The sequence below is a fragment of the Marmota monax genome, unplaced genomic scaffold (genome assembly GCF_021218885.2).
Source record: "Marmota monax isolate L192 unplaced genomic scaffold, Marmota_monax_Labrador192_F-V1.1 WCK01_AAM20220418_F8-fsc00004, whole genome shotgun sequence".
Classification (NCBI taxonomy): Eukaryota; Metazoa; Chordata; class Mammalia; order Rodentia; family Sciuridae; genus Marmota; species Marmota monax.
Genome location: NW_026692881.1, coordinates 17,940,646 through 17,963,348, shown reverse-complemented (window position 1 = coordinate 17,963,348; position 22,703 = coordinate 17,940,646). Strand labels below are relative to the sequence as shown.

General features: G+C 47.6%; 1 protein-coding gene across 12 annotated transcripts in view; it reads left to right on the top strand.

Annotated features, from left to right (window-relative positions):
- LOC124096285 (Kv channel-interacting protein 2) overlaps positions 1-22,703 on the top strand; it is a 54,775-nt gene that overhangs the window by 958 nt on the left and 31,114 nt on the right. For 4 of the 12 annotated variants that reach the window (XR_009227313.1, XR_009227312.1, XM_058581249.1 and 1 more), the window contains exons 2-10: positions 14,349-14,444; positions 15,460-15,513; positions 16,163-16,287; positions 16,637-16,706; positions 16,879-16,949; positions 17,080-17,187; positions 17,365-17,469; positions 17,606-17,668; positions 20,151-20,193. Coding sequence is in view for 10 of the 12 variants with exons in the window: in XM_058581249.1 (XP_058437232.1) it covers positions 14,349-14,444; positions 15,460-15,513; positions 16,163-16,287; positions 16,637-16,706; positions 16,879-16,949; positions 17,080-17,187; positions 17,365-17,469; positions 17,606-17,668; positions 20,151-20,193 (735 nt within the window). In the remaining 2 variants the exon portion in view is untranslated. Of the gene's footprint in view, positions 1-1,113; positions 4,033-11,315; positions 11,478-14,348; positions 14,445-15,459; positions 15,514-16,162; positions 16,288-16,636; positions 16,707-16,878; positions 16,950-17,079; positions 17,188-17,364; positions 17,470-17,605; positions 17,669-18,191; positions 19,614-20,150; positions 20,194-22,703 lie in introns of those variants that run through there. The other 8 variants (XM_058581253.1, XM_046450051.2, XM_046450058.2 and 5 more) reach the window with 8 other exon arrangements.

Sequence of the window (22,703 nt, the reverse complement as noted above, 5' to 3'; positions counted from 1 at the left end):
GTTGTTGTATATTTTGTGATTGTGAGATTATGTGGATTATTTTAACATTTGGTGCTGATTGTGTAGTTTCATGTGTGATGGCTGCTGTGGGGCTCTCTGAATGTCCATGCCGTTACTTATCCTGCTGCCTCTCTGGCTTCCTGTAGCAGAAGGGAGTCTTTAGTGCACCTCACTGCTTCCCCAAGTTTCCTGCAAATAGCCCAGGTGGACCCAAGGAGAGATTCTAGTGTGCAGTTGCCCACACTCACACCCAGGTGTACCCTATGTTTCTAGCACCTGGCATCCATAGGGAGGCTTTGGTTAGTGCTGGATCAGCCCCCTCCTGCCATTACTCAGATCACTCTTACAAATGAAAATCCTATAATCCCCAACAGCCCTTTGAGAAATTCACCAGAACCCCAGAGAAAACACATCCTCTTGCCTCCTTCCAGAACCAGGGATAGAAACTCTAGGCCTGCGAAGTGCTACATGTCCCCTCTTACATCTGCCAAAACCATTCGGCTGCCCAGACTTCTTTCTCACTTTGGGGAGTTATGTGAGACCAGGACATCTGTGCTTGTATGCATTCCTGGGTTTGGTAGGTAGATCCATGTGCTTGTGTAGGTGACTGTGTCACCTTGTGTACATTTCCATATATGTGTGTTTCTCTCATTGTGCAGCCTGTTTAAGAACTCCAACTGAGAATGGGAGGAGGGAGGCTGTTCCTTCTGAGCAGGGAGTTAGCGGGAAGCCATGATCCTTGTCCTTCCTTATGAGCTCAGATTAAGACCTTTAAATAGGAGGGAAGGAACTAGGATGTAATACCTTAAGGATAAGTAACTCCTCCGCTCTTTGGCCCTGGGGAGGACCTAGTTGTAATATCAAAACATCAGAGAAGGGGCATCCTTCACTTAGGCCCCAGAGTCAGACAATGACACATGTGCCTCTCCCAGATGTGCTTCAGATTTGGATGGCTCTGAAAGTTCAGCTATCCAGTTCTATTATGAACTCAGTTTCCACTGCCAGTTCAGGATCTTTGAGAATTGTAATGGCTCAAGACCCTCATTAACACATTAGGGTTTGTTTCATGCCTTGATTTTCCACTTTGGGTGGAGGTGGGGTGGAGGTGGGGAAGCACTTGGATTTGAAGGTTCACTGCCTTAGTTAGGTCAGTGTTAGTCAGCTTTTGCATAGCTGTGACCAAAACACCTGACAAAAACAACTCAGGGAGGAAAAGTTTATTTAGGGCTCACAGTTTCAGAGGTCTCAGTCCATAAACAGCTGACTCCATTCCTCTGGGCTTAAGGTTAGCAGCACATCATGGAGGGAAGAGACCAGCTGAGGAAAATAGATCAGTTTATGGGAGGATGAGGAAGCAGAGAGGGGGAAAGGGCTGCAGACAAGATGTGCCCTTTCAGGGGACACCCCCAGTCACTCATCTTCAGGCATGCCCCAGTAGTCAGTCCATTCAAACTAGCATGGACTGAGTAGGTTACAGTCCTCATATAATTTAATAATGTCACCTCTGACTATTCCTGCATTAAGAGGAGTCTGGGGGGGATACCTCATATCCAAACCATAACAGTCTGTCAGGAATGGAAATGTACTATGTGACTTTCGCTCTCTGGCCCTCACTTTTCTCACCTGTACAGTAGGAATACTAGTTAGGCATGGTGGTTCATGCCTGTAATCCCAGCTGCTCAGGAGGTGAAGCAGGAGAATCACTGATTTGAGGCCAGTCTTGGCAACTCAGCAGGACCGTCTCAATAGTTAAAAGGCGGACAGGGCTGGGGACGTAGCTAGGTGGTAAAGTGCCCCCAGGTTTAAATCCCAGACTGCTAAAAAGGGGGTAGGACAACTTCCTGACTGCCTACTTGCCAGCCTCCCAAGAGAAATAAAAAAAAGATCAAATGCTGATGAGCCTCTAGAATCCTGTTAAGGTCATCAGCATCCTCATTGTAGAGCACTACACACATGACTTGAGAAGTAGAAATAGAACTACCAGGGGCCTTGCCTCTCAAAGGAGAGCTTATTATTTTTTGGTACCAGGAATTGAACCCGGGGAAGTTTAACCATTGAGCTACATCCCCAGCCCTTTTTATTTTGAGACCAGGTCTCAAGTTGCTGAGGCTGGCTTTGAACTTGTGATCCTCCTGCCTCAGCTTACCAAGTTTCTGGACTTACTTGTGTGCACCACTGCACTTGGCTTGAAGGAGGATTTATAATGAGTGTCAAATGAGTCGGGGACACTAATGTTAACCTTGACTGGTGGCTCTGAGTATTCCCTGCAGCCTGAAAGGAGACCTTGTCCAGGTGCTGAAGGCTCCAGGCCTCCTCTTTCCCAAAAGGATTTCCAGTAGGTATTCTTGAGATCAGATGTGGGAGTAGTCTCCTGTCCCCCTCCACATTATCCTGGCTGATCAGACTGCCAGAAGCGGCCCTAAACTTGTGCTTCAAGGCGTCTTGGGTACCCCCAACTGCCATCTTTCCCCATTCCTTCCCAAGCTCAGAACTGGGAGAACCTTTTTAGGGGGAAGAAAATCGAGTTCTACCCCATATACCACCTAATACTTCCGGTCTTCTGGGTCCAGAGGAACCGTTTGGCAATGACGCAGAGTGGAAAAGTCTGCGATCAGCACAGCCCAGTCAGTGCCGAAGCAGATGCAGGACAGCAGAAAATGAGGAAAGAGTTGGGACCTGACCAGCCAGGTCTAAGCTCCTGGGCCTCTAGCCCTGAGTATCGTTCCCGGGAGTAGGGCGCCCCCGTGTGTCTTAGAGGAACCATGCTTGTGGAGTGGGAACTATATCCTGAGTGAGCAAGGTCTGGACAGAATTCAGAAGTAATTCTCTCCTCTTAAATGTAGGGTTTTTGGCCAGGCATGGTGGCGTATGCCTGTAATCCCAGTGACTCCGGAGGCTGAGGCAGGACGATTGAAAGTTTAAGGCCAGCCTCAGCAACTTTGCAAGACTCTGTCTCAAAATTTAAAATTGAAAAAAGAGCTGGGGACATAGCTCAGTGGTAAAGGGCCCCCGGGCTCAATCCCCAGTACCAATAATTAATTAATTACTTAATTAAGGGCTGGAGATGCAGCTCAGAGGTAAAGTGCCCTTTAGTTAATCCCCAATACCTAAAAATAATGATTTCAATCCCCCTAAAAATGTGATCCCAGTCAGAGCATTGGGACTATATCTCTTCTGTAGGTTTTCCTAGGAGTTTGAAAGTATTTTAGGATCCTGGAAGGATTGCAAATTCGAGGCCAGCTTAGGCAACTTAGAAAAATCCTGTCCCCAAAAATAATAAAATAAAAGGGGTGGAGCTAGGGACGTAGTTCAGTGGTAGAGCTCCCCTGGGTTCAATCCCTAGTACCACATAATTTAAAAAAAAAAAAATGTGAGTGAAGTCCTATTTGGATTTAGGTGCAAATACCAAGTGGATGCAAAGCCCTGCCACCTCCTCTTTACCTTCGGATAAACTCACCGGCCTCTCTCCTTCCTCCTGCTTTTTCTCCTGTTGGTTTAGGAAGTGTGGAAGTGTGGGGAGTTGCCATGACAACTCTGTTCTCTTACCCTTAGCAAAATGGGGGTTGGGGGGCGCAGGAGGAGGAGGAGCTGAAAAGAGGCAATGAAAGGTCTATTCCCTGACCAGATCATTTTCCAAACCCTTGCATACCCGGCTTTCTTGCCAGGATTCCACAAAATGTTTCAAAAGAAGGTTATGGGGAGTTTGTACTGCCCCTCTGCCCTTACCTGCTCTAGGAACTTTGGGGGTGGGTCCTTCAAATGATGAGGCCAGCATTCTTCCCTAGCCAGGGGAAGGTGGGAAGAGTCCTAGGGTCCGAGAACCTCTGCCAGTCCAGTCCTCCTGCTCCGCCCACACAGAACCCACTTGGGTGGTGGCTGAGACAGCCCAGACCGCCCCCGGGCTTTGAGGGCGGAGCTTGGCCACAAAGCTCTCCTGCAGAACCATGAACCGCTGCCCCCGCAGGTGCCGGAGCCCGTTGGGGCAAGCAGCAAGATCCCTCTACCAGCTGGTGACTGGGTCCCTGTCCCCAGGTATGGTGAAGGGAAGGGAGCAGGCAGGCCTTCTCAAAAAGTGAAGTGAGATGAGAGTCTTATAGAAGTGGGGAGGATAAAGAGCACTCACAGAAATGGAGGGAGCGGGACCCCTCAAAGAAAAGGGTTTAAGGAGCAAGATCCCTGACAGAAGTGGAGCAACGGACAGGATTCCTTATGGAGCAGGAAGAAGAGATAGGGCTCTTCAAAGAAGAAAAGAGAAGGGGGCATCATGGTCCCTCATGGTGGTGGAGAGGACAGGGCTTCTTATTGAAGGTACTGGGGGAGGCTCAAGTAAGGGACAGGACACAGACATGCAAAAAGGAAGCTTGCAGCTGAGCTAGGGAAAAGTACATACAGTTCTTTATTGCATTGCTTAGGTTAAGGGAGCCTTAAGATGAAGGATCAATTAAAAAAAAAAAAAGAAAGAAAAAAAGCCTGAGATAGGACTAGAATATGAACTCAGTGAGCTCATGTATGACAGGATGGATAGACTTGTATGGCATGAAGATTGTCTATCCATGTTTTATCCATCTCTGGCAATCTGTATTAATGGGACGGTGCATTACTAAATTGTACATTGTTAAGGCTATGTGTCCCTGTGATTGTGATCACTGGGGCTGTGCATCCTGAGGTTACATATCCCTCGGATCACCTAGAGTGTTATGCTGTAGGGTTTGGTTGGGGGTTCCTGAATCACTAGGTTACTTGTACAGCTTTTATGAGGTTGTACATTGGTGTGACATTTGTGGAGTTTATGATGTATGGATTGTATCATATAGTCCTGCTGAGATTCGTGCACACTTCCACCTGGAAGTGGTCCACAGACAAGGTGCGCAAGTCCTATGAACCCAGAATCCCTTCTCTATTAGGCCTCAAAGAGACTGAAACAACCTGGCCCCATAGCATTTTAGGATCTGTAGTTCTCTAGCTCTCTCTATGGTTACCTACTTGAACCCTTCGAGTACAGGCAGGGTATATAGCCACTTCTTGCCATGTGCCCCCTGAAAGGAGGGGAGTTGGGGCTGAGCCAGAGACATGCTTAGAAGTCTCTTGGGGAGCATGCATCCCCCAAACCTCCTCCTTGGTCTTGTCTCCAGTGACAGATGGCTCCAGAGCCAGGCAGGGCCAGCTCTCAATCATTGCAGGCATGACTTCCAGGACCCAAAATAGCCCCAACGTCTAGGAAGGTCATTAATCACCTGATGCAGATGGGGGCTGCAGTGTCTTTTGATTTAGCTGGGGTTGGAGTGGGTTTGGGGGACTGAGAGAAGGGCTTTGGGGTCTTCACTGACTGGATAACATGGTATAGGGCCTAAACCAATCAGGAGTCTGGTGGGAAGCTCTGTTAGAAGTGTAGTGGTGTATTCCTGTAATTCAGCTACTAGGGAAGCTGAGGCAGTAGAATTGCAAGTTAGAGGTCAGCCTGGGCAGGTTAATGAGACCTTGTCTCAAAAAAAAAAAAAATTCTAAAAAATGTTTAAATAGGGTTGTATATAGAGTGGATTCCTCCACAAGGCAATATTATTCCAGGTTTGTACTGTGGGAGGTAAACATCTAAATAATAGCAGTATCTTTGTGGTGAGATTTAAGGGACATGGGAAGGGCCAAACTAATGCTCTAAGACAGTTCTGCCTTAAGTTCTCATTGAAGTGTTTCCATTAAGATTTCACTCCCTTGGGTGAAGAAGAGCTAATGTCAGTGGCACAGAGCCCTAAAGACTTGAGAAGGCTCTGAGGGGGAAGGGAGAGCCTGAGAAACAACTTATTCTTTCACTTTTTTGTTTTGTTTTGTTTTTAATTTTACAGTACTGGGCATTGAACCCAGTTGCACTCTACCATTGAACTACATCCACAACCCTTTTTTAAAAATTTTTTAGAATTTTTTTTTTTTTTTGAGACAAGTTCTCATTAACCTGCCCAGGCTGACCTCTAACTTGCAATTCTACTGCCTCAGCTTCCCTAGTAGCTGAATTACAGGAATATACCACTACACTTCTAACAGAGCTTCCCACCAGACCCCTGATTGGTTTAGGCCCTTGAATCCCTATGCAGCTGGGTCGAGGTCTTTGAGAATTGAAAGTGGGGGAGCAAAAGAGGAAAAGGAGGGTCCCAGCCAGCACAGTGGCATGCACTTATCGTGTGCTTATAATAGTAGTTACTCAGGAGGATCCTAAATTTGAGGCTAGCCTCAGCAATTTGCAAGACCCTGACTCAAAATAAAAAGGGCTTGCTGGGCATGGTGGTGCTGTAATCCCAGGGACTTGGGAAGCTGAGACAGGAAGATCACAAGTTCGAGGCCAGCCTCAGCAATTTAGTGAGGCCCTGAGCAACTGAGCAAGACCTTGTCTCAAAATAAAAAGGACTGGGGATATAGCTCAGTGTTAAAGTGCCCTTGGGTTCAATCCTAATTATTAATCAATCAATAATAAATAAATAGAAATTTTTAAAAATTTAAAAGAACTACTCAAAAGGTACCTCTCCAAGTTTCTCTGGCCTCCCAGTTAGAAAGTTTTTTTTTTTTTTTTTGCTATAGCTCATTTCATACCTTGCCTAGGATAGTTTCTATCACAGAGTAGGCATAAAACAATTATTTTTAAATTAACAGATGCTTTATAGTTCTATTAAGGAGCAAGATCCCTGACAGAAGAGGAGCAAGGGATAGTAAGAGGTAGAACTGTTTGGTTCACCTTTGTTCCACACTTGGCATTCTATTTGTGTGAGTACAATTTTTTAACATCTTTACTTTCCAGGAGCTTGGGATTTAGTTAAGGAAACAGAACTGACCCAAAGAGATCTGGGTTCATATCTCTGCATTATTCCCTCTTATCTGGGTAATCTTTAGCAAGTTTTTCTTTTTCTGGCACTGGGAGTTGAACCCAGGGGCACTTTGCCACTGAGGTAAATCTTCAGCCTTTTCTATTTATTTTGTTTTATTTGTGTGGTGCTAAGGATTAATTTATTTTTATGTGGTGCTGAGGATCAAACCCAGGGCCTCACACATGCTAGGCAAGCGCTCTACCACTAAACCATATCACCAATCCCCCCACTGTTTAATTTTTATTTTGAGACTGGATCTCTATGAGTTGCTGAGGCTGACCTTGAACTTGCAATTTTCCTGTTTCAGCCTCCTGAGTAGCTGGGATTACAAGTGTGGACCACTGCTCCAAGCTAAGTAAATGTCTTTATATCCCTGGGCCTCAGTTTACCTCATCAGTGAAATGGGCATAATACTATTCACTGCCTACCCATGTGGTAGTCATGAGACTTCATCAAGATAATAATGTTTGTGGGCCTGGCACAGTGACGCATGCCTGTAATCCCAGCTGCTTGGGAGGTGGAGGCAGGAGGATCACGAGTTCAAAGCCAGCCTCAGCAGTTTAGCTAGGTCCTAAGCAACTCAGTGAGACTCTGTCTCTAAATAAAATACAAAATTGGGCTGAGGATGTGGCTCAGTGTCCGAGTGCCCCTGAGTTCAATTCCCATACCAAAAAAATAAAAGAAAAAAAAGGATAATAATGTTTGTGGAAATGCTTTATAAATTGTCAAGAGCTATAGAAATATGGGGGAAGGACAGTGTTATTTATAATGATAACACTTATTTAGCAGTTATTCCTTGCCAGGCATTATTACAACATCTTTTAATGCATTAGTTCATTTATTCCCCCCTGCAACCATTGAGGCACACAGAGGTAAAGCACTCAGTTAGCCAGGTGCAGAGGTGTACACCTATAACCTCAGCTACCTGGGAGGCTGAGGCAGGAGGATTCCAAGTTTAACGTCAGCCTCAGCAAAAGTGAGGCACTAAGCAATTCAGTGAAACCCTGTCTCTAAATATAAAATAGGGCTGGGGATGTGGCTCAGTGGCCATGAGTTCAATCCCCTGTGCCTCCACCAAAAATACTTAAGAATTTATTTATTTGTAGTACTGGGGGTCAAACCCAGGAGTGTTCTACCACTAAGCTATGTCCCTCAGCCCTTTTTAATTTTGAGACAGGGTCTCACTAAGTTTTCCAGGCTGGCCTTGAACTTGCAATCCTCCTGCCTCAGCCTCCTGAGTTACTGGGATTACAAGCATGTACCATTGCACCCATTTTCAAACTGAAAAATTTAAAAAGGACCAGGTATGTAGCTTGGTGGTAGAGCACTTGCCTAGCATGCATGCAGCCCTGGGTTTTATCCCCAGTACCATAAAAAAAGCTAGGTCCTCGTGAATTCAAGGACTCTGGCACCTTGCCTTATGCTACTAATTCCCATGCTACACCACCTCTGTTTACAGTTCCATCTAATTAACATTATAGAATTTAGTGCTGAGTTTTGGGGCTGAATTCTGTAGGAATTCAGGTAACTGATAGACCACTGTAGGCTGGAGGCTCTGAAAGGATCCTCTGAAAGGAAGAGGAATTTAAGCACCTCTAAAGGATAGATAAGGACTGTAGGAAGTAGGGGGCAGTGGAACCTGCCTGTAATCCCAGGGATTTAAGAGGCAGAGGCAGGAGTATCCCAAGTTCAAAGCCAGCCTCAGCAACTTAGTGAGGCCCTAAGTAACTTAGCAAGACTCTGTCTCAAAATAAAACAGGCTGGGGATGTAGCTCAGTGGTAAAGTGTCTCTGGGTTCAATCTCCAGCATCACTAATTAAAACAAAACAAAACACAACACAACACTATAGTATAGAGGGAAAGCAGAAAGGAGGGGCATCCCAGACAGACAGGAATAAAGACAGAGAGATAGAACTGAGTTCCGTGTGTTTGGGAGACAGTGAGGTGACTGAAACAAAGTGAAACAAAGGAATTTGTTAATGAAGGCAGAGGAAGGATATTAAATTCCAGGATGGAATTTGAAGAGAGGGAGAAATTTGCTGGCTACACAGAGTATGAGAATTGGCTCCACAACCTCAGAAGAGGTGGGCAAGCAGAGCACCAATCATGCAAGAGGCATACCTTCTTCCTGCATCTACCCTGCTACTTGGGGGAGTTGGGGAAGAGAGAAGGGATAAGATATGGTGTAAGATAGTCGCCTGACCCCAAGTGGTGGTGGTAGAGAACTGCAGACCAGTGAACCTCAACTGGAGCTGTAGAGACTGCCAGGCCACCACCTCCACAGTTAGGATTAGGACACACTCATTCCAGAACTAGATGAGAGGGAGGTCTCCCTCTGGGATCAATTCTCCTCAAAGGGATCTATCTCCTTGGTGGGCAAGCTTTCTAAGAAGAGAGCAAGTATATATGTAGTTTAAGAGTGTAAGCTTAGGGCTGGGGATGTGGCTCAAGCGGTAGCGCGCTCGCCTGGCATGCGTGCGGCCCGGGTTCGATCCTCAGCACCACATACAAACAAAGATGTTGTGTCCGCCAAATACTAAAAAATAAATATTAAAAAAAAAATTCTCTCTCTCTCTACCTCTATCTCTCTCACTCTCTCTTTAAAAAAAAAAAAAAAAAAAGAGTGTAAGCTTAGATCTGGTCAGACTGGATTAAAACTGAAGCTCTTGGGCTGGGGATGTGGCTCAAGCGGTAGCACGCTCGCCTGGCATGCATGCGGCCCGGGTTCGATCCTCAGCACCACGTACAAAGATTTTTTTTTTTTTGAAAGAATTTTTAATATTTATTTTTTAGTTTTCGGTGGACACAACATCTTTATTTTTTGTATGTGGTGCTGAGGATCGAACCCAGGCCGCACGCACGCCAGGCGAGCATGCTACCGCTTGAGCCACATCCCCAGCCCCTAAAACAAAGATGTTGCGTCCGCTGAAAACTAAAAAAATAAAAATAAAAATTCTCTCTCTCTCTCTCTCAAAAAAAAAAAAAAAAAAAAAACTGAAGCTCTTATCTTAGAGATTTACTTAACCTTTGATTTAGCTTCACTGACATGGGGATCATAATACTGCCTTAATAGGTGTATTTAACAAGCTCAGTGTGATAACATCAGTAAGCATATAGCAGCACATCATCTAGCACTTAGTAAGTGCTCAATCACTGTCAGGCAGCAGTAGTAGTCATGATGTCAGGTGTTATTAACTCATGGGCCCTTGTCTTGAGGCTCACTGGCTCTGCAGGCTTCCCCCAGTCTTTTACATATACCTATATCACCAGAAAGGACCAAGGAAGAGAAGGGAGGGAATCCAGAGGATGGAGGTGAGAGGGCTCAGATCTCCTTCCTACCCTAGGCTTCTCCATCAACAATAACAGCAATTTCTGAAGAGCAGGAAAGGATTTGGCATCTCCTGGAAGGAAGAGAAGCACCCAGTCCCCTCTCTCCTCAAGAAACTTAGATCTCTTGGTCCCTAAGGCAGCTGCAATAAGTCCTCTCCAGAGAGGGTCATGAAGTGGATAAGCTGCCTTTTTCCTGGCCAGGATATTGGACCTAATCCTCCCTCCCTTGGGCCTCAGTTTCACTGTCTGAGGCCTGTGGGAAGAGAGTGCATCCCGCCTCAGTCTCCATGGCAACCGCAATCGATGTCAGTTGTGTCTGACATCCCGAGAGGTCACTGCCGCCTTCTCCACCTCCTTATATTCTCATATAGTCCATGTTAATACAATTACACAACTATAGACCCATTATACAACATAGCCATGCCTACCAAATTTCAGATCCACATCCTACAACTCTACTAAACACACCTTCCTGCATACATACTCAGAAATACTCCCACACATTCACACATGCATCCACAGACAGCCAGACCTCATACAAATGATACACAAAACACAAACTTTTGTGTAAGTGCACAGACACATGTATGAGGGGACACACATACTTCCATACCAACAAACCCAAAGAAAAACACCCATACACCTATAATATATTCTATCCCATACCACGAACTTGGGAGGGCCGGAGAGGGTCACTGTGCTTGTAGTCCTTGCTGTCAGTCAAGGTCTTGAAGCAGTTTGGCCTCTTTGAACATATCTTCTTGGGAGGTGACCCAGGTATCTGGGCATCTATCTATCACCCATATGCTGATTGTAGTTTCTGTAATGCATGCACCCTGCTCTTCCCTGCCATCTTCCCTGCCCTATCCCTGTGGCCCAGAATGGTCACAGGGTGTTTGGGGGAAGCATTCTCAGGGACGGTGGCAGGTCACTGCCTCCCTCCTCTGGCCCAAATCCTTCACACCAGAAGTTCTCTGGGAGGTGGCCCCATGAAGAGGAAGAGGCGGCGGCTGTGGCTAGGAGGCTTGTAGGGCAGAGAGAGGGAGGGAGAGAGGGAGGAGACCCAGGGCGGGAGAACTGGAGGGAGGCTGGGTGATCCTACTCTGGCTGGGGAGCCTGAGGGGGAGGTGGCTTGAGGCTGCCTGCGGTGTGTCCCAGTCTCAGCCGGATAGGGGCCATGCCTGGGGCCCGCCATGAACCTCGAAGGGCTAGAGATGGTCGCCGTGCTTGTAGTCCTCGCTCTGTTTGTCAAGGTCCTGGAGCAGTTTGGCCTCTTCGAGCCTGTCTCCTTGGAAGGTAACCCAGGTGTCTGGGCATGTCTGAACTGCTGGTTGGAGGATCAGCCACCCTGCAGTTTTGGGGAGGGCCTTGTGCCATCTTCATGACTGGGGAAAGGGTGAGCAGGTGAGTGATGAGATTGGCAGCTGGGGAGGTAAAAGCACAGCCTGGGAGACAAGACAGCTGGGATAGATTAAGAGAGGGCCTTAAGGAGTTGATCTGGGGAAGGGGAGGAGGGACTTTGGGAAAGTAATAAAGGGTGCAGCATGGGAGGACTGGGGTGTAAAGATGAGGTGAGGGGAATATGAAGGATACCAGGTGGGGAGGCAGGCAAGGGGTATATGGAGTAGAGGAGGAAATTTCTAAGGTTCCTGAGATAATACTAGATTTCTGGGGAGTCCCTTTTAGAGTTCAAGGATGTGGGTGACTCTCCATACCTCCATGTGGTATAGGTGTAGGTTACAGGGTGTGTATATGGACTCAGTGTGAGACATGGAATATGAGTGTGTGCTCATGTGTGTGAGCGAGGACATATGTGACTATGTGAGCCTGTGTATATGACAGATATATGATCACATGTGTTATGATAGGATTGGTGGCTTGTGTAATGGTGGATATGATCATGCCTAAGCTGGACAAGGCGAGTGGCTGAGCCTTTTTGAGTATAAGGCTAAATGAAGCTGTTCCCAATTCCCTGAGGATATGTTCAAGACTTGGAATTGGAGTGGGTTCTAGAGTCCCAGTTGCACCAGGGGAGGCAGGCAAGATAGGCAAGAACCATGATGGGGCTGGGGGTGGGAGCGGGGGCTATTGGTTAGACACCTGGGAGAACTGGAAAGATGTGAAGGAAGCTGGTGTCAGGAAGATTCATGAATTGCCTGCTCTAGGGTTCCTTCAGTAAGAGCACCCTTCATCCTCTGCTGTAGACTGGGAGTTAGACTTAGGAGACTGGTTTGAGCTGGTTCTCATTCATTATGGAAAAGATGAAATATGTGGCTCAGTGATAGTGCACTTGCCTAGCCCTGGGTTTGATCCCCATTATCGCAAGGGAGGGAAAAAAGGGAAGAAACTGGCTCTAAGAAAATGCTTTAGACTATTTGGTGAGAAGAGAGGAAACAGCTGTGCCATGGAGCTGCACGGTTCTTGTGAAGAGAAGAGGGGAACAAAATTCTGAGGGAGATGGAAGAGACAGAAATGTTTCCCTCTCCACCTCCAGTAGCATTTTCCCTACTGATTTTGGAGTGGGACTCTTGGGAAGCTGCAATATCCTGTAGTCTAAAGGCAGAGGCTTTCTCTTCTACCTTTAAGGGAGCCTAGAGGAGATTAAGGCTTGAGAGTAGGCAGGGACCTAGTAGGCAAGGCAGGAGGAGAGCTCTGTACCTCACTCCCCACCCCACAGTCGGGTGACTACACCACCACAGGCCCCAGGCACAATCTGGCTTTGGGAAAACAGAGTCCAGGTTAATGGAACCCTGGGCTAGGGGCCAGGCCACCATCGATTCCCACACCCCGCCCCCACCAACCTGGCCCACTGCCTCCTTATCTCTCTATAGCTCCTGGAGTGGGTTGGGGAGGGAGAGAGATGAGGTTCAAAGAGGTGATAACCTCACACAGTTACCTACTGGTCTGGAGGGTAGAGTCTGGTGTGGGGGGGCGAGGTGGGTTGGGGTACTGGGATAGGGGAATGACTAAAGGAAGTTGGGCCCCTCCAGGAATGTACTGAGGCAAACTTTAGTCAGTGTGTCAGGTCCGGCAGGCTCTGGCCCAGGGATCTGGAGGTGTTTGCAGCTTGGAGACACAATAATGCTAAGGGTCCTCCTGGTGTACAATTAGAGCTATAAGATATATGCAGAAATAAAGGGTGGGGGGAGAAAGAGGAGCTATGATCATTGGGCCTTAAATAACCCCACAGGACACCAAAATATTGATCTCCAAGATTTTTTATTGCTTCAAAGTCCACTATCATTTCGCCTTCAAAGAGCAATCAACCATACTAGAAAGGACTGGGAAACAGCCACACTTAATGGTGTAAATATTAGATGATAAGGAACCCCCCTTCTCAGGAAGATTCTGGGTGCCTTGAAATAAGAAGTAACAGGACAGAAAAGTAGATGTACCCAGGACAGATGAAGCTTCTGTGGGTGAGGAGCAACCTTAGGTGTCTGTCTGCTATAGAGGATCTAGCTCACAATATGATATGGATATGTGTCATGGTATTCTTAACTCACAGTGTTATGGTGTCCCAGGGTCATTGTGTGGTATTTTTGCTTTATTTTGCTTTCTTAGTTTGGAGGATTGAATCTAGGGGTGCTTATATCCCCAACCCTTTTTATTTTTGTACAAGGCCTCACTAAGTTGCTGGCTGAGGTGGGCCTCGAACTTGTGGTCCTCCTGTCTCAGCCTCCCAAGTCGATCAAGCCGTCACTGGCACCTGTCTGACTTATCATTCTGTGTCCCTATACATGCATATTTGTGTATGTGTGTGTCTGAGAGAGGGAGGGAGAGAGTGAGAGAGAAAGGAAGAGAGAGAGATTCTACCTAGCAATCCTTAGGTTGGACATTACCCTGAGGTCCAGCTATGGCACTCAAGCCAAGGGCACTGGGTGAGCAAAGACACTGAGGCCAGTACGACCTCTCTCTTTGCTGCCTCATTGTCGCTGGGCCCTATCCCATTATATTAAGTACCCCAGCCTTGCTTGATGCACTCTGCATGCATGTGAGAACAAGTAGGCTTCCTAACCCGGCCCCAATTATCCTTGCCCGCCTTCCGCCCCATTCATTCCTTTCCTAGCCCTCCTCCAGCCAGGCTTGACTTGTGACTGAAGGGGACAGGGAACGGAGGGAAAAGTGGAAGTTAACGTGCCTTCCTGGGGTCTTCTCTCTTCCTAGGCCACCCTCCAGGGCCCACTAAAAAAGCGCTGAAGCAGCGGTTCCTCAAGCTGCTGCCTTGCTGCGGGCCCCAAGCCCTGCCCTCAGTCAGTGAAAGCAAGTGCCTCTCCTGTGCTTCCGGGGGCGGGGCCCGAGCGTGTGGCATTGTGGTAGAGTGACGTTGGCGTGGCCAGTTCGGCTGGTGGGGTGGGAGTCGGAGTGGGGGCTGGCTGGTGTGCTTGATGAAGCTGGTATGTATGTATGTGGTGTCCCGAGTGCCTGTGAGCATCACTGGTCTAAGAAATCGAGCGTTTGGGCATGACCAGAGTGGCAGGGCCCATGCCTAGGCCTACGTGGGCCTGGCCAGTGGAGGGGTCGGGACCAGGCCACTAAGCGGGTCTAAACCAGGCTTAGTGTTTGTGACTGTGTGGACTGCCTGTCACTGTGTATGTTTTGAGCTTAGCCATATATTTCGCCCGTGGCCACAACAGGATGGTTGCAGGTTTAGAGAGTGGAGATCGCCTTACTCCAGATGCCAGGATACTTGGGTTTTCTTTTATCCTTTTTTTTTTTTTTTTGTTGTTGTTGTTGTTGTTGGGGGCGGGTGATGCAGGGACGCTCTACCATTGAGCAACATCCCCAGCCCTTTTTAGTTTTGAGAAGGGGTCTCCCTAAGTTGCCAAAGCTGGTCTCAAACTTGGAATCCTCCTGCCTTAACCTCCTGAGTCACTGGAATTACAGGCGTTTGCCACCGGCCCGGCAATACTTGGGTTTTCAGTCTTAGCCTGGTCCCCCAACTAAGTAACCTCGATAGGACCTCTTGTCCCTAAGTCTCCCTGTGCCCACTTCAGAGGATCATACTGAATTTTGCAAGCTATGAAGTCCCGTTTTGTAGCTGTCATGATGTTTGATTCTGATAGGTCCTTTCACAGGGTAGGTTTGAAAAATAGGGACATGTTGTGTGCATGGGATCCTTTTCGTGTATGTCTGCTCTTTACGTGTGCTTTTGCTACGGGTTTGGGGTATGTGCATTGTATACAGGTCTGTGAGATTTGCTGTGTGTGAGAAGCGAGGTGAGTGTCTGCTTTGGGCCGGGTCTTCAGCTTTCTCGGTGACAGTTCACTCCCTTCAGCATTAGCCGCCCCAGCCTCCCTCCGCCCCCACAGACCCCGCCCGCTGGACCCAGGTGACTTACTCTCCTGGGGGGGGCGGGGGGCGGGACTTTGAGAGTGTGGGTGGGGGCATTTGCCTGGGGGCTGAACATTTGTTAACAGGCGGGACTGAGGTGGGGCGGGAGATGGAGCCTGGGTTGGGGTCTGGATGGAGATTGGCTGGAGCAGGGCGGAGCATGGCTCAGGCATGGCTGGGATGGGCACAGCGCAGTTGGGGGAGGGGAAGATCTGGGCTTGGCAAGGATGGGGTGGGGCACATCTGAGTTGGTCAAACAAACGACCCGGAGCGCCCAGCCTCAGACACCGGCTTTCGAACAAGCTTTTCCCACTCCTCCCTCTCTGAAATGAAGATGCAGGTTGGGGTCTTCTTCTGCAACCAGGCATTAAAGGCCCAGAGTCAAGGGCTGAGTCCGACCCCAGTCTTTGGGGCCGGGCCGGGCCAGGCCTGGCTTTGGCTCGCTGATAAACGGACCAGCGTCTTCTCTTCTCGCGTGGATGTCCTCGGCTCTGGGTCCAGAGAACTGGCAGGCAGTCTTCGGAGCCGAAGATGGGACAGGGAGGAGGGTGTTGGGGTCGGTGATTTTGAAGAGCGGTTGTAGGGATTGCAGGGGGCCGGGCCTGAGGCGAGGCTGTCCCTCCCCCACCCCCCACCGCTCCCCACAGACAGCGTAGAGGATGAATTTGAACTGTCCACTGTGTGTCACCGACCAGAAGGTCTGGAGCAGCTGCAAGAGCAAACCAAGTTTACGCGCAAGGAGTTGCAGGTCCTGTACCGGGGCTTCAAGAACGTGAGTGAAGGCGAGGCCAATCTGGGTAAGGGGGGGAGCAGGAGGGCACCAGCTGACAGAAAGTAATGCCTAGATGCTTTGAGGTTGAGGGCTGTGGCCCCAGAGACCAACTTCTAGTCTGAAGTTTTGGCCTGGGGCCAAAATAGATGTACTCTGATCCCGTAGACTGGGATTTAGTTATATGCTTTTCATTTGTGCACTGGGGAAGAAGTCTTGCCTGCCATACCAAGATCCCCCTGGAGGCATGATGACTTTTCCTTTCTGGAAGGCTGGCCATGGAGGGTGGAGAAAGGGCAGTGAAAAGAAAGTGGGTTTTGTTCCCTCAGTATGGTTCTCTCCTTCCTCCCAGGAATGTCCCAGCGGAATTGTCAATGAAGAGAACTTCAAGCAAATTTACTCCCAGTTCTTTCCTCAAGGAGGTGAGCAAACTAGGCCCAAGAGAAAGCAGCTGTTCTTTGATATGCTGAGTGGGGAGAGAGGGTGCTGAAGGGCTGGGATTGCCTTGAAGGATTTGGGGAAGCTTCATAGAGGTAGGAAGTCCTCTCCCATCCGGAAGCCAGGCTCACTCACTTCCCCACATTTATCCTACAGACTCCAGCACTTACGCTACTTTTCTCTTCAACGCCTTCGACACCAACCATGATGGCTCTGTCAGTTTTGAGGTGAGCTGGGGAGGTAGGTCAGGGAAGCCTACTTCCTTGGGTTTACATATCAGAATCTCCAGGTCATATCCAAAGAAAGGATTGGGTGACGGGTACCCGGAGTCACAGTTCTTCTCTACTCCCTTCTTAGGACTTTGTTGCTGGTTTGTCGGTGATTCTTCGGGGAACCATAGATGACAGGTTGAATTGGGCCTTCAACTTGTATGACCTCAACAAAGATGGCTGTATCACCAAGGAGGTGCAGGGCAACTGAAGGGTTATGTGGGAGTGGGTTGTGGGGTACAAAGGGCCATGGGAAGAAAACGACCGATATATATATCACCAGCAAGAGGGTAAAATCTACATAGGCCATCAGCCTCTTGGTTTGGAGTCTGGAGGCTCTGAGGAGGGATCTTCTTCTCTTTTGGCCTAACAGGAAATGCTTGACATCATGAAGTCCATTTATGACATGATGGGCAAGTACACATACCCTGCACTCCGAGAGGAGGCCCCAAGGGAACACGTGGAGAGCTTCTTCCAGGTGCCTGGGACTGGGTAGGCTGGAGGGCCGGAGTGAAGGGAAGGAGACCAGGAACCAACACGGGAACTTACCTGAATTCTGCATGCCTTTCTCCTGCCATCCCTATTGTTCTCCCTGCCCGACCACCTTCTTGTAGAAGATGGACAGAAACAAGGATGGTGTGGTGACCATTGAGGAATTCATTGAATCTTGTCAAAAGGTACAGGCCCTGCCCTCTACATTTCCCTGGTCTGGACTCAGGGCCTGAATCAGTGATGTATGAATAATTTACTTTGGCCGGGCACAGTGGTGCATGCCTGTAATCCCAGTGGCTCCCAGGAGGCTGAGACAGGAGGATCATGAGTTCAAAGCCAGCCTCAGCAAAAGCAAGGTTCTAAGCAACTCAGTGAGACCTTGTCTCTAAATAAAATACAAAATAGGGCTGGGGATATGGCTCAGTGGTTGAGTGTCCCTGAGTTCAATCCCCAGTACCAAAAAAAAAAAAAAAAAAAAGTTTCTTTGGTCAGAGTACCTCCTCCCTATCTCACCCCCACCATTCCCCAATCCTGTTCCTTCATGATAAGGGATGTCTTATCCCTTCCCCATCTCTATCTGGGTATCTCCCTCCTCTCTGCCTCTGAATGTTCCCATCTCTAATTCAGTGTCCTTCTTCCTGACAATCTCTCTTTTTTCTCTCTTTCTCTCCTTCTCTCCAATCTGCTTTACTCACACCATGGCCACAGGATGAGAACATCATGAGGTCCATGCAGCTCTTTGACAATGTCATCTAGCTCCCCAGAAGAGGGAGTTAGTGTGTCCTGGGGGCACCATGCTCTAGTCCTAGTTCAGGCAGACCTCACCCTTCTCTTCCCAGGTCTATCCTCATCCAAGCCCTACCCTGCGGGCTATAGGGATCGAAAAGCTTGGGGCTTCGGTAGTCTAGAACCCTGGATTTGAAGGGGCCAGATAGTGGGCAAAGTACATCTGGTGGGTGTTCCCAACTCCCAACAGCTTTTACCCCCTTTTTGCCTGACACCCAGTGCTGAGGGTTCCTCTGCTATTGGAAATGAATGATTGCCCACCTCCCACCCCAATTCTAAGAAACCACAACACTAGACAGAATGTTTCCTGCTATGGTGCTTCCCCATCCCTGATCTCACAAACACTTCCCCTAAGACTCCCTTCTGAGAGAATGCTCTGTCCTTGGCGTACTGGCTGGCTTTTCATATCGCCTTTGAGAGCCTTGTGGGAGGGAAACAGAATATAAGGGAGAAATCTTGGTCCTGAGCCAGTGGTTTGTTCCTAGTATCTGACTGGAGTGAAGAACAGAAAGACCATGGAAGAGCATTAGAGCTCAGGCATGTTGGGCTAAAGCTTCAAGTCACACAGTGTGCTACTCCAGGCCACTAGCATTTCCAAAGTTTTCAGAAGGCCTTATGTCCCAGAAATTTTCCATACCCTTTCAGTATCATAGGAGAGCTTGGGAACCAGATATCTGGCTTATCCCTGAAATTCCTTCCTCTCCCCTCTTCCTGCTTGTATGGTAGTAGTGGTAGGGATTGTGGGTGGGAGATGTCTTAGTTGATGCGTAACAAAGTTTCAGCTTGCTCTTCCTGCTCATTGCCTGTTATGATGGCTGTGACTTGAGTTTTCACCTGCCATATCCTCTAAATTTGGAGGCATGGAGTGAATCAGGGACTTTCCTGAACATGGATCCCATCACCCCTCCCAGTGGATGCCTTAGAGGGAGAACGAAGGAGGAAGGCAGGCATAATATTTGAACCCAGTGGGGGGGGGGCATATATTAGAACCTTTGATCAACCAGGCTGCACCCCAAACCCTTATCTAGTCTCCTTAACTCCCTGAATCTCCTCTTCCTCTACTCAGCCCACCCAGAGATGCCATTTAGCACACTGAGAGTGCAGGGACTATAGGACCCAGGTTGTCCCACCTCATCATCAGCACTCCTGCCATGCTGCTACTCCATAATATATCTGCTTGTCCCATTCAGCTCACCCTCCCAGTCAGCCAGAATCTGAGGGGAAGGGCCCCCAGGGACCTCCCTGTCCCATCAGACACTGCTGACTGCTTTGCATTTTTGACTCTTCTGTATATTTTGTAAAATAACAAATACACCAGATCCAATAAAACACAATGGCTATGCATAGGCTGCTGTCTCTGCCTTTTTGTCCTTCCTACCCCACAAATACTGCCTGATCCAAAACTCATGTGCCTGCAGCCTTTTATATCCCCAAGAAAGGGCTGGGGGTATAGCTTAGTGGTAGAGTGCTTCCTTAGTACGTGTGAGGCACTGGGTTCAATCCTCAGCACCACATAAAATAAAATAATAGTATTGTGTCCATCTGTAACTTAAAAAAAAAAAAAGATCCCCAAGAAAGTGCCTGTCTTTTTGAGTCCAGCCATGCATTGGCAGGAGACCAAGACTCAGATTCTGGAATAGGTGGAAACCCACCTGACCTTAGGTCCCTACAGGACTCTCCCATATCCTGCAAGGGGACAAGGAAGGACAAGATGTTGATGACTCAAAGAATATGCCAAGAAAGCTGTGCTTTGGCAGACATTTAGAATTTCTGATTTCTAAGAATTTCTAATTTACAAATGTAGTTAATCACAAAGTGCTTGAGGGGAATTCCCTTGAATTAGTTTATTATTTTCCTTTTTTTTTTTTTTTCTTTTTTCAGTGCTGGGGGTTGAATTCAGTGTTCCACAAATCACAAATACTAGGTAAGTGCTCTACCATTAAGCTACATTCCAAGCCCTTCAGTGTTTAAGAGCTTTAGCCAAGTGAATTGGCACACACCTGTAATCCTCGCTACTTGGGAAGCTGAAGCTTACAAGCTAAGGATTGCCAAGTTTGAGACCAGCCTCAACAATTTAGCAAGATCCTGTCTCAAAATAAAAACTAAAAATGGCTGGTGATGGCCAGGTGTGGTGGCGCACGCCTATAATCCCAGTGGCTCAGGAGACTGAGACAGGAGGATTGCAAGTTCAGTCAGCAAAAGCAAGTTGCTAAGCAACTCAGTGAGACTCTGTGTCTAAGTAAAATATAAAATAAGGTCTGGAATGTGGCTTAGTAGTTGAGTGCCTCTGAGCAGTTTTGCTCAAGTACTGCCCCCCCTCCCCAAAAAAAAAAAAAGACTGGGGATGTATTTCAGTAGTAGAGAGCACCCCTGGGTTCAATCTCCAGTACTGAAAAACTTTTTTTTTCAGTCTTGTTCCTCTCCTTCACTCTCTTTCCACCTGTTTTATTAGTCCTCCAGTTCCACCACTGATGATCTCTTCCCTAGTCTAAGCCACCATAATCACTCACCTAAGTTACTAATTATTAATCCATATGAAGTAGCTCTTTCTTGTTGCATTTACTATTCATCCTATCACTAGATTTCCCCCCTTAAAACATTTATCACAGACTCTTCCTGTGTAAGAACCCTGTTAGTCAGCTTTTTGTTGCTGTGACAAAATACCTGAGAAGAAACAACTTAGGAATAAACATTTATTTTTGGCTCACAGTTTTAGAGGTTTCAGTTCATGGTTGGCTGGTTCTGTTCCATTCATTCTGGGCCTGCAGTGAGGTGTTATATTGTGGGAAGATGAGCAAAGCTGCTCACCTCATGACATCCAGGAAGCAGAGGAGGTGGGGAGAAGGGGCCAGAGACAAGACATAGTCCCCAAGGACACCCCCCCACACACACACCAAGGATCTACTCTTTTAACTGTGTTCCACCTCCTACAAGTTCCACCACCAAAAAATGCCATCAAATTAGAAATCCACTGATGAGATCAGAGCCCTCATGATCCAATCACTTGCCCAAAGCTCTTCCTCTGAACATTGCTGCACTGGGGATTAATCCTTCAACCCATGAGCCTTTGGGGGGACATTCTAGATCCAAACCATAACATACTGAATTTGTTATTGTCAGTTTCTCCAACCAAAATGTAAACGGTGGGGCAGGGCCCTGTCTCTCTTTCCACATTTATTAAGGAGCTACTAAGCACTGATTAGGAGCAGAGGGAGAGGTGTGATGTGGAAAGAAAATGTAAAGCAATTGTATAGCAAGAAGTACCCTTAAAGTTAGGAGCAGGGAGAGAAGTGTGATGTGGAAAGAAATGTGTAGCAATTGTGTAACAAGAACCCTTCAAGTTTGAAACAGAATGTTGATATTTTGGAGCACAGGATCTAGAGTCTGGACTGTGGAGAATAGATGAAACTGACTACTGACTTTCTGCCAGTTGTGACAGTGTGAAGTATGAAACAAAGAGGAAAAAAAAATGTCATGAGACTAAGAGCTAGGGTCAACTAGAATGACAGCCCCTGAGTTCTTCAAGGGACAACAATATCCAGTGAAACTGCTTATGATCCCCAGCTGGCCTCACAGGAGGTCCCCTAAGAAAATGCCTGCTCTGTGTTTGATTTATCAGTACATAAACTAAAATTGGATTGATATAGACAAGATTAGGTTGGCCCTTGTGTAAGTTTGTGAAATGTTCCATATTGAAAATAATTCTTGCTTCAGGACTAAAAAGAAGGAAGACTGTAACAGTCCCTGGAGCTACAGTACTGTTTTAATAGGAGAAGGAGGTATTTATTCCTTACAAGTTGGAACATTTCTCAACCCACACAGATGTGAAATGCATTATGATAGGACTATAGCTCTGGGAGCATACAGTAAAGGGAACTTGCTGAACTAGAGTTCAGGGAAGGTTTCTTCATAAAATGTTGATGCTGAAGCTCAAGGGATCCCATGCCTCCTCACTCACTGTGTTAGCTTTCCAAAATACCTGACAAGAACAACTTAGAAAACCAAAGGTTTATTTTATTTTTTGGTACCAGGGTTTTAAACTCAGGGGCACTTGACCACTTAGCCTCTTCCCCAGCCCTATTTTGTATTTTACTTAGAGACAGGATTCTCACTGAATTGCTTAGCACCTGGCCATTGCTGAGGCTGGCTTTGAATTTGTGATCCTCCCATCTCAGCCTCCTGAGCCATTGGGATTATAGGCATGCCCCACTGCGCTGGGCCCAAAGTTTTATTTTGAACTCATGGTTTCAGTCCACGGTTGGGAAGCGCCTTTGCTCTGGAGGAATAGCATGGTGTTAGAAAGGCACTCTACTAATGGCATTGAGAAAGTAGTGAGGGGTGGGAAGAGAGCCAGGGACAAGATATAATCCAAGGACACACCCCCCACTAACCTACTTCCTCCAGCTCCCCCACCTGCCTACAATTATCACCCAG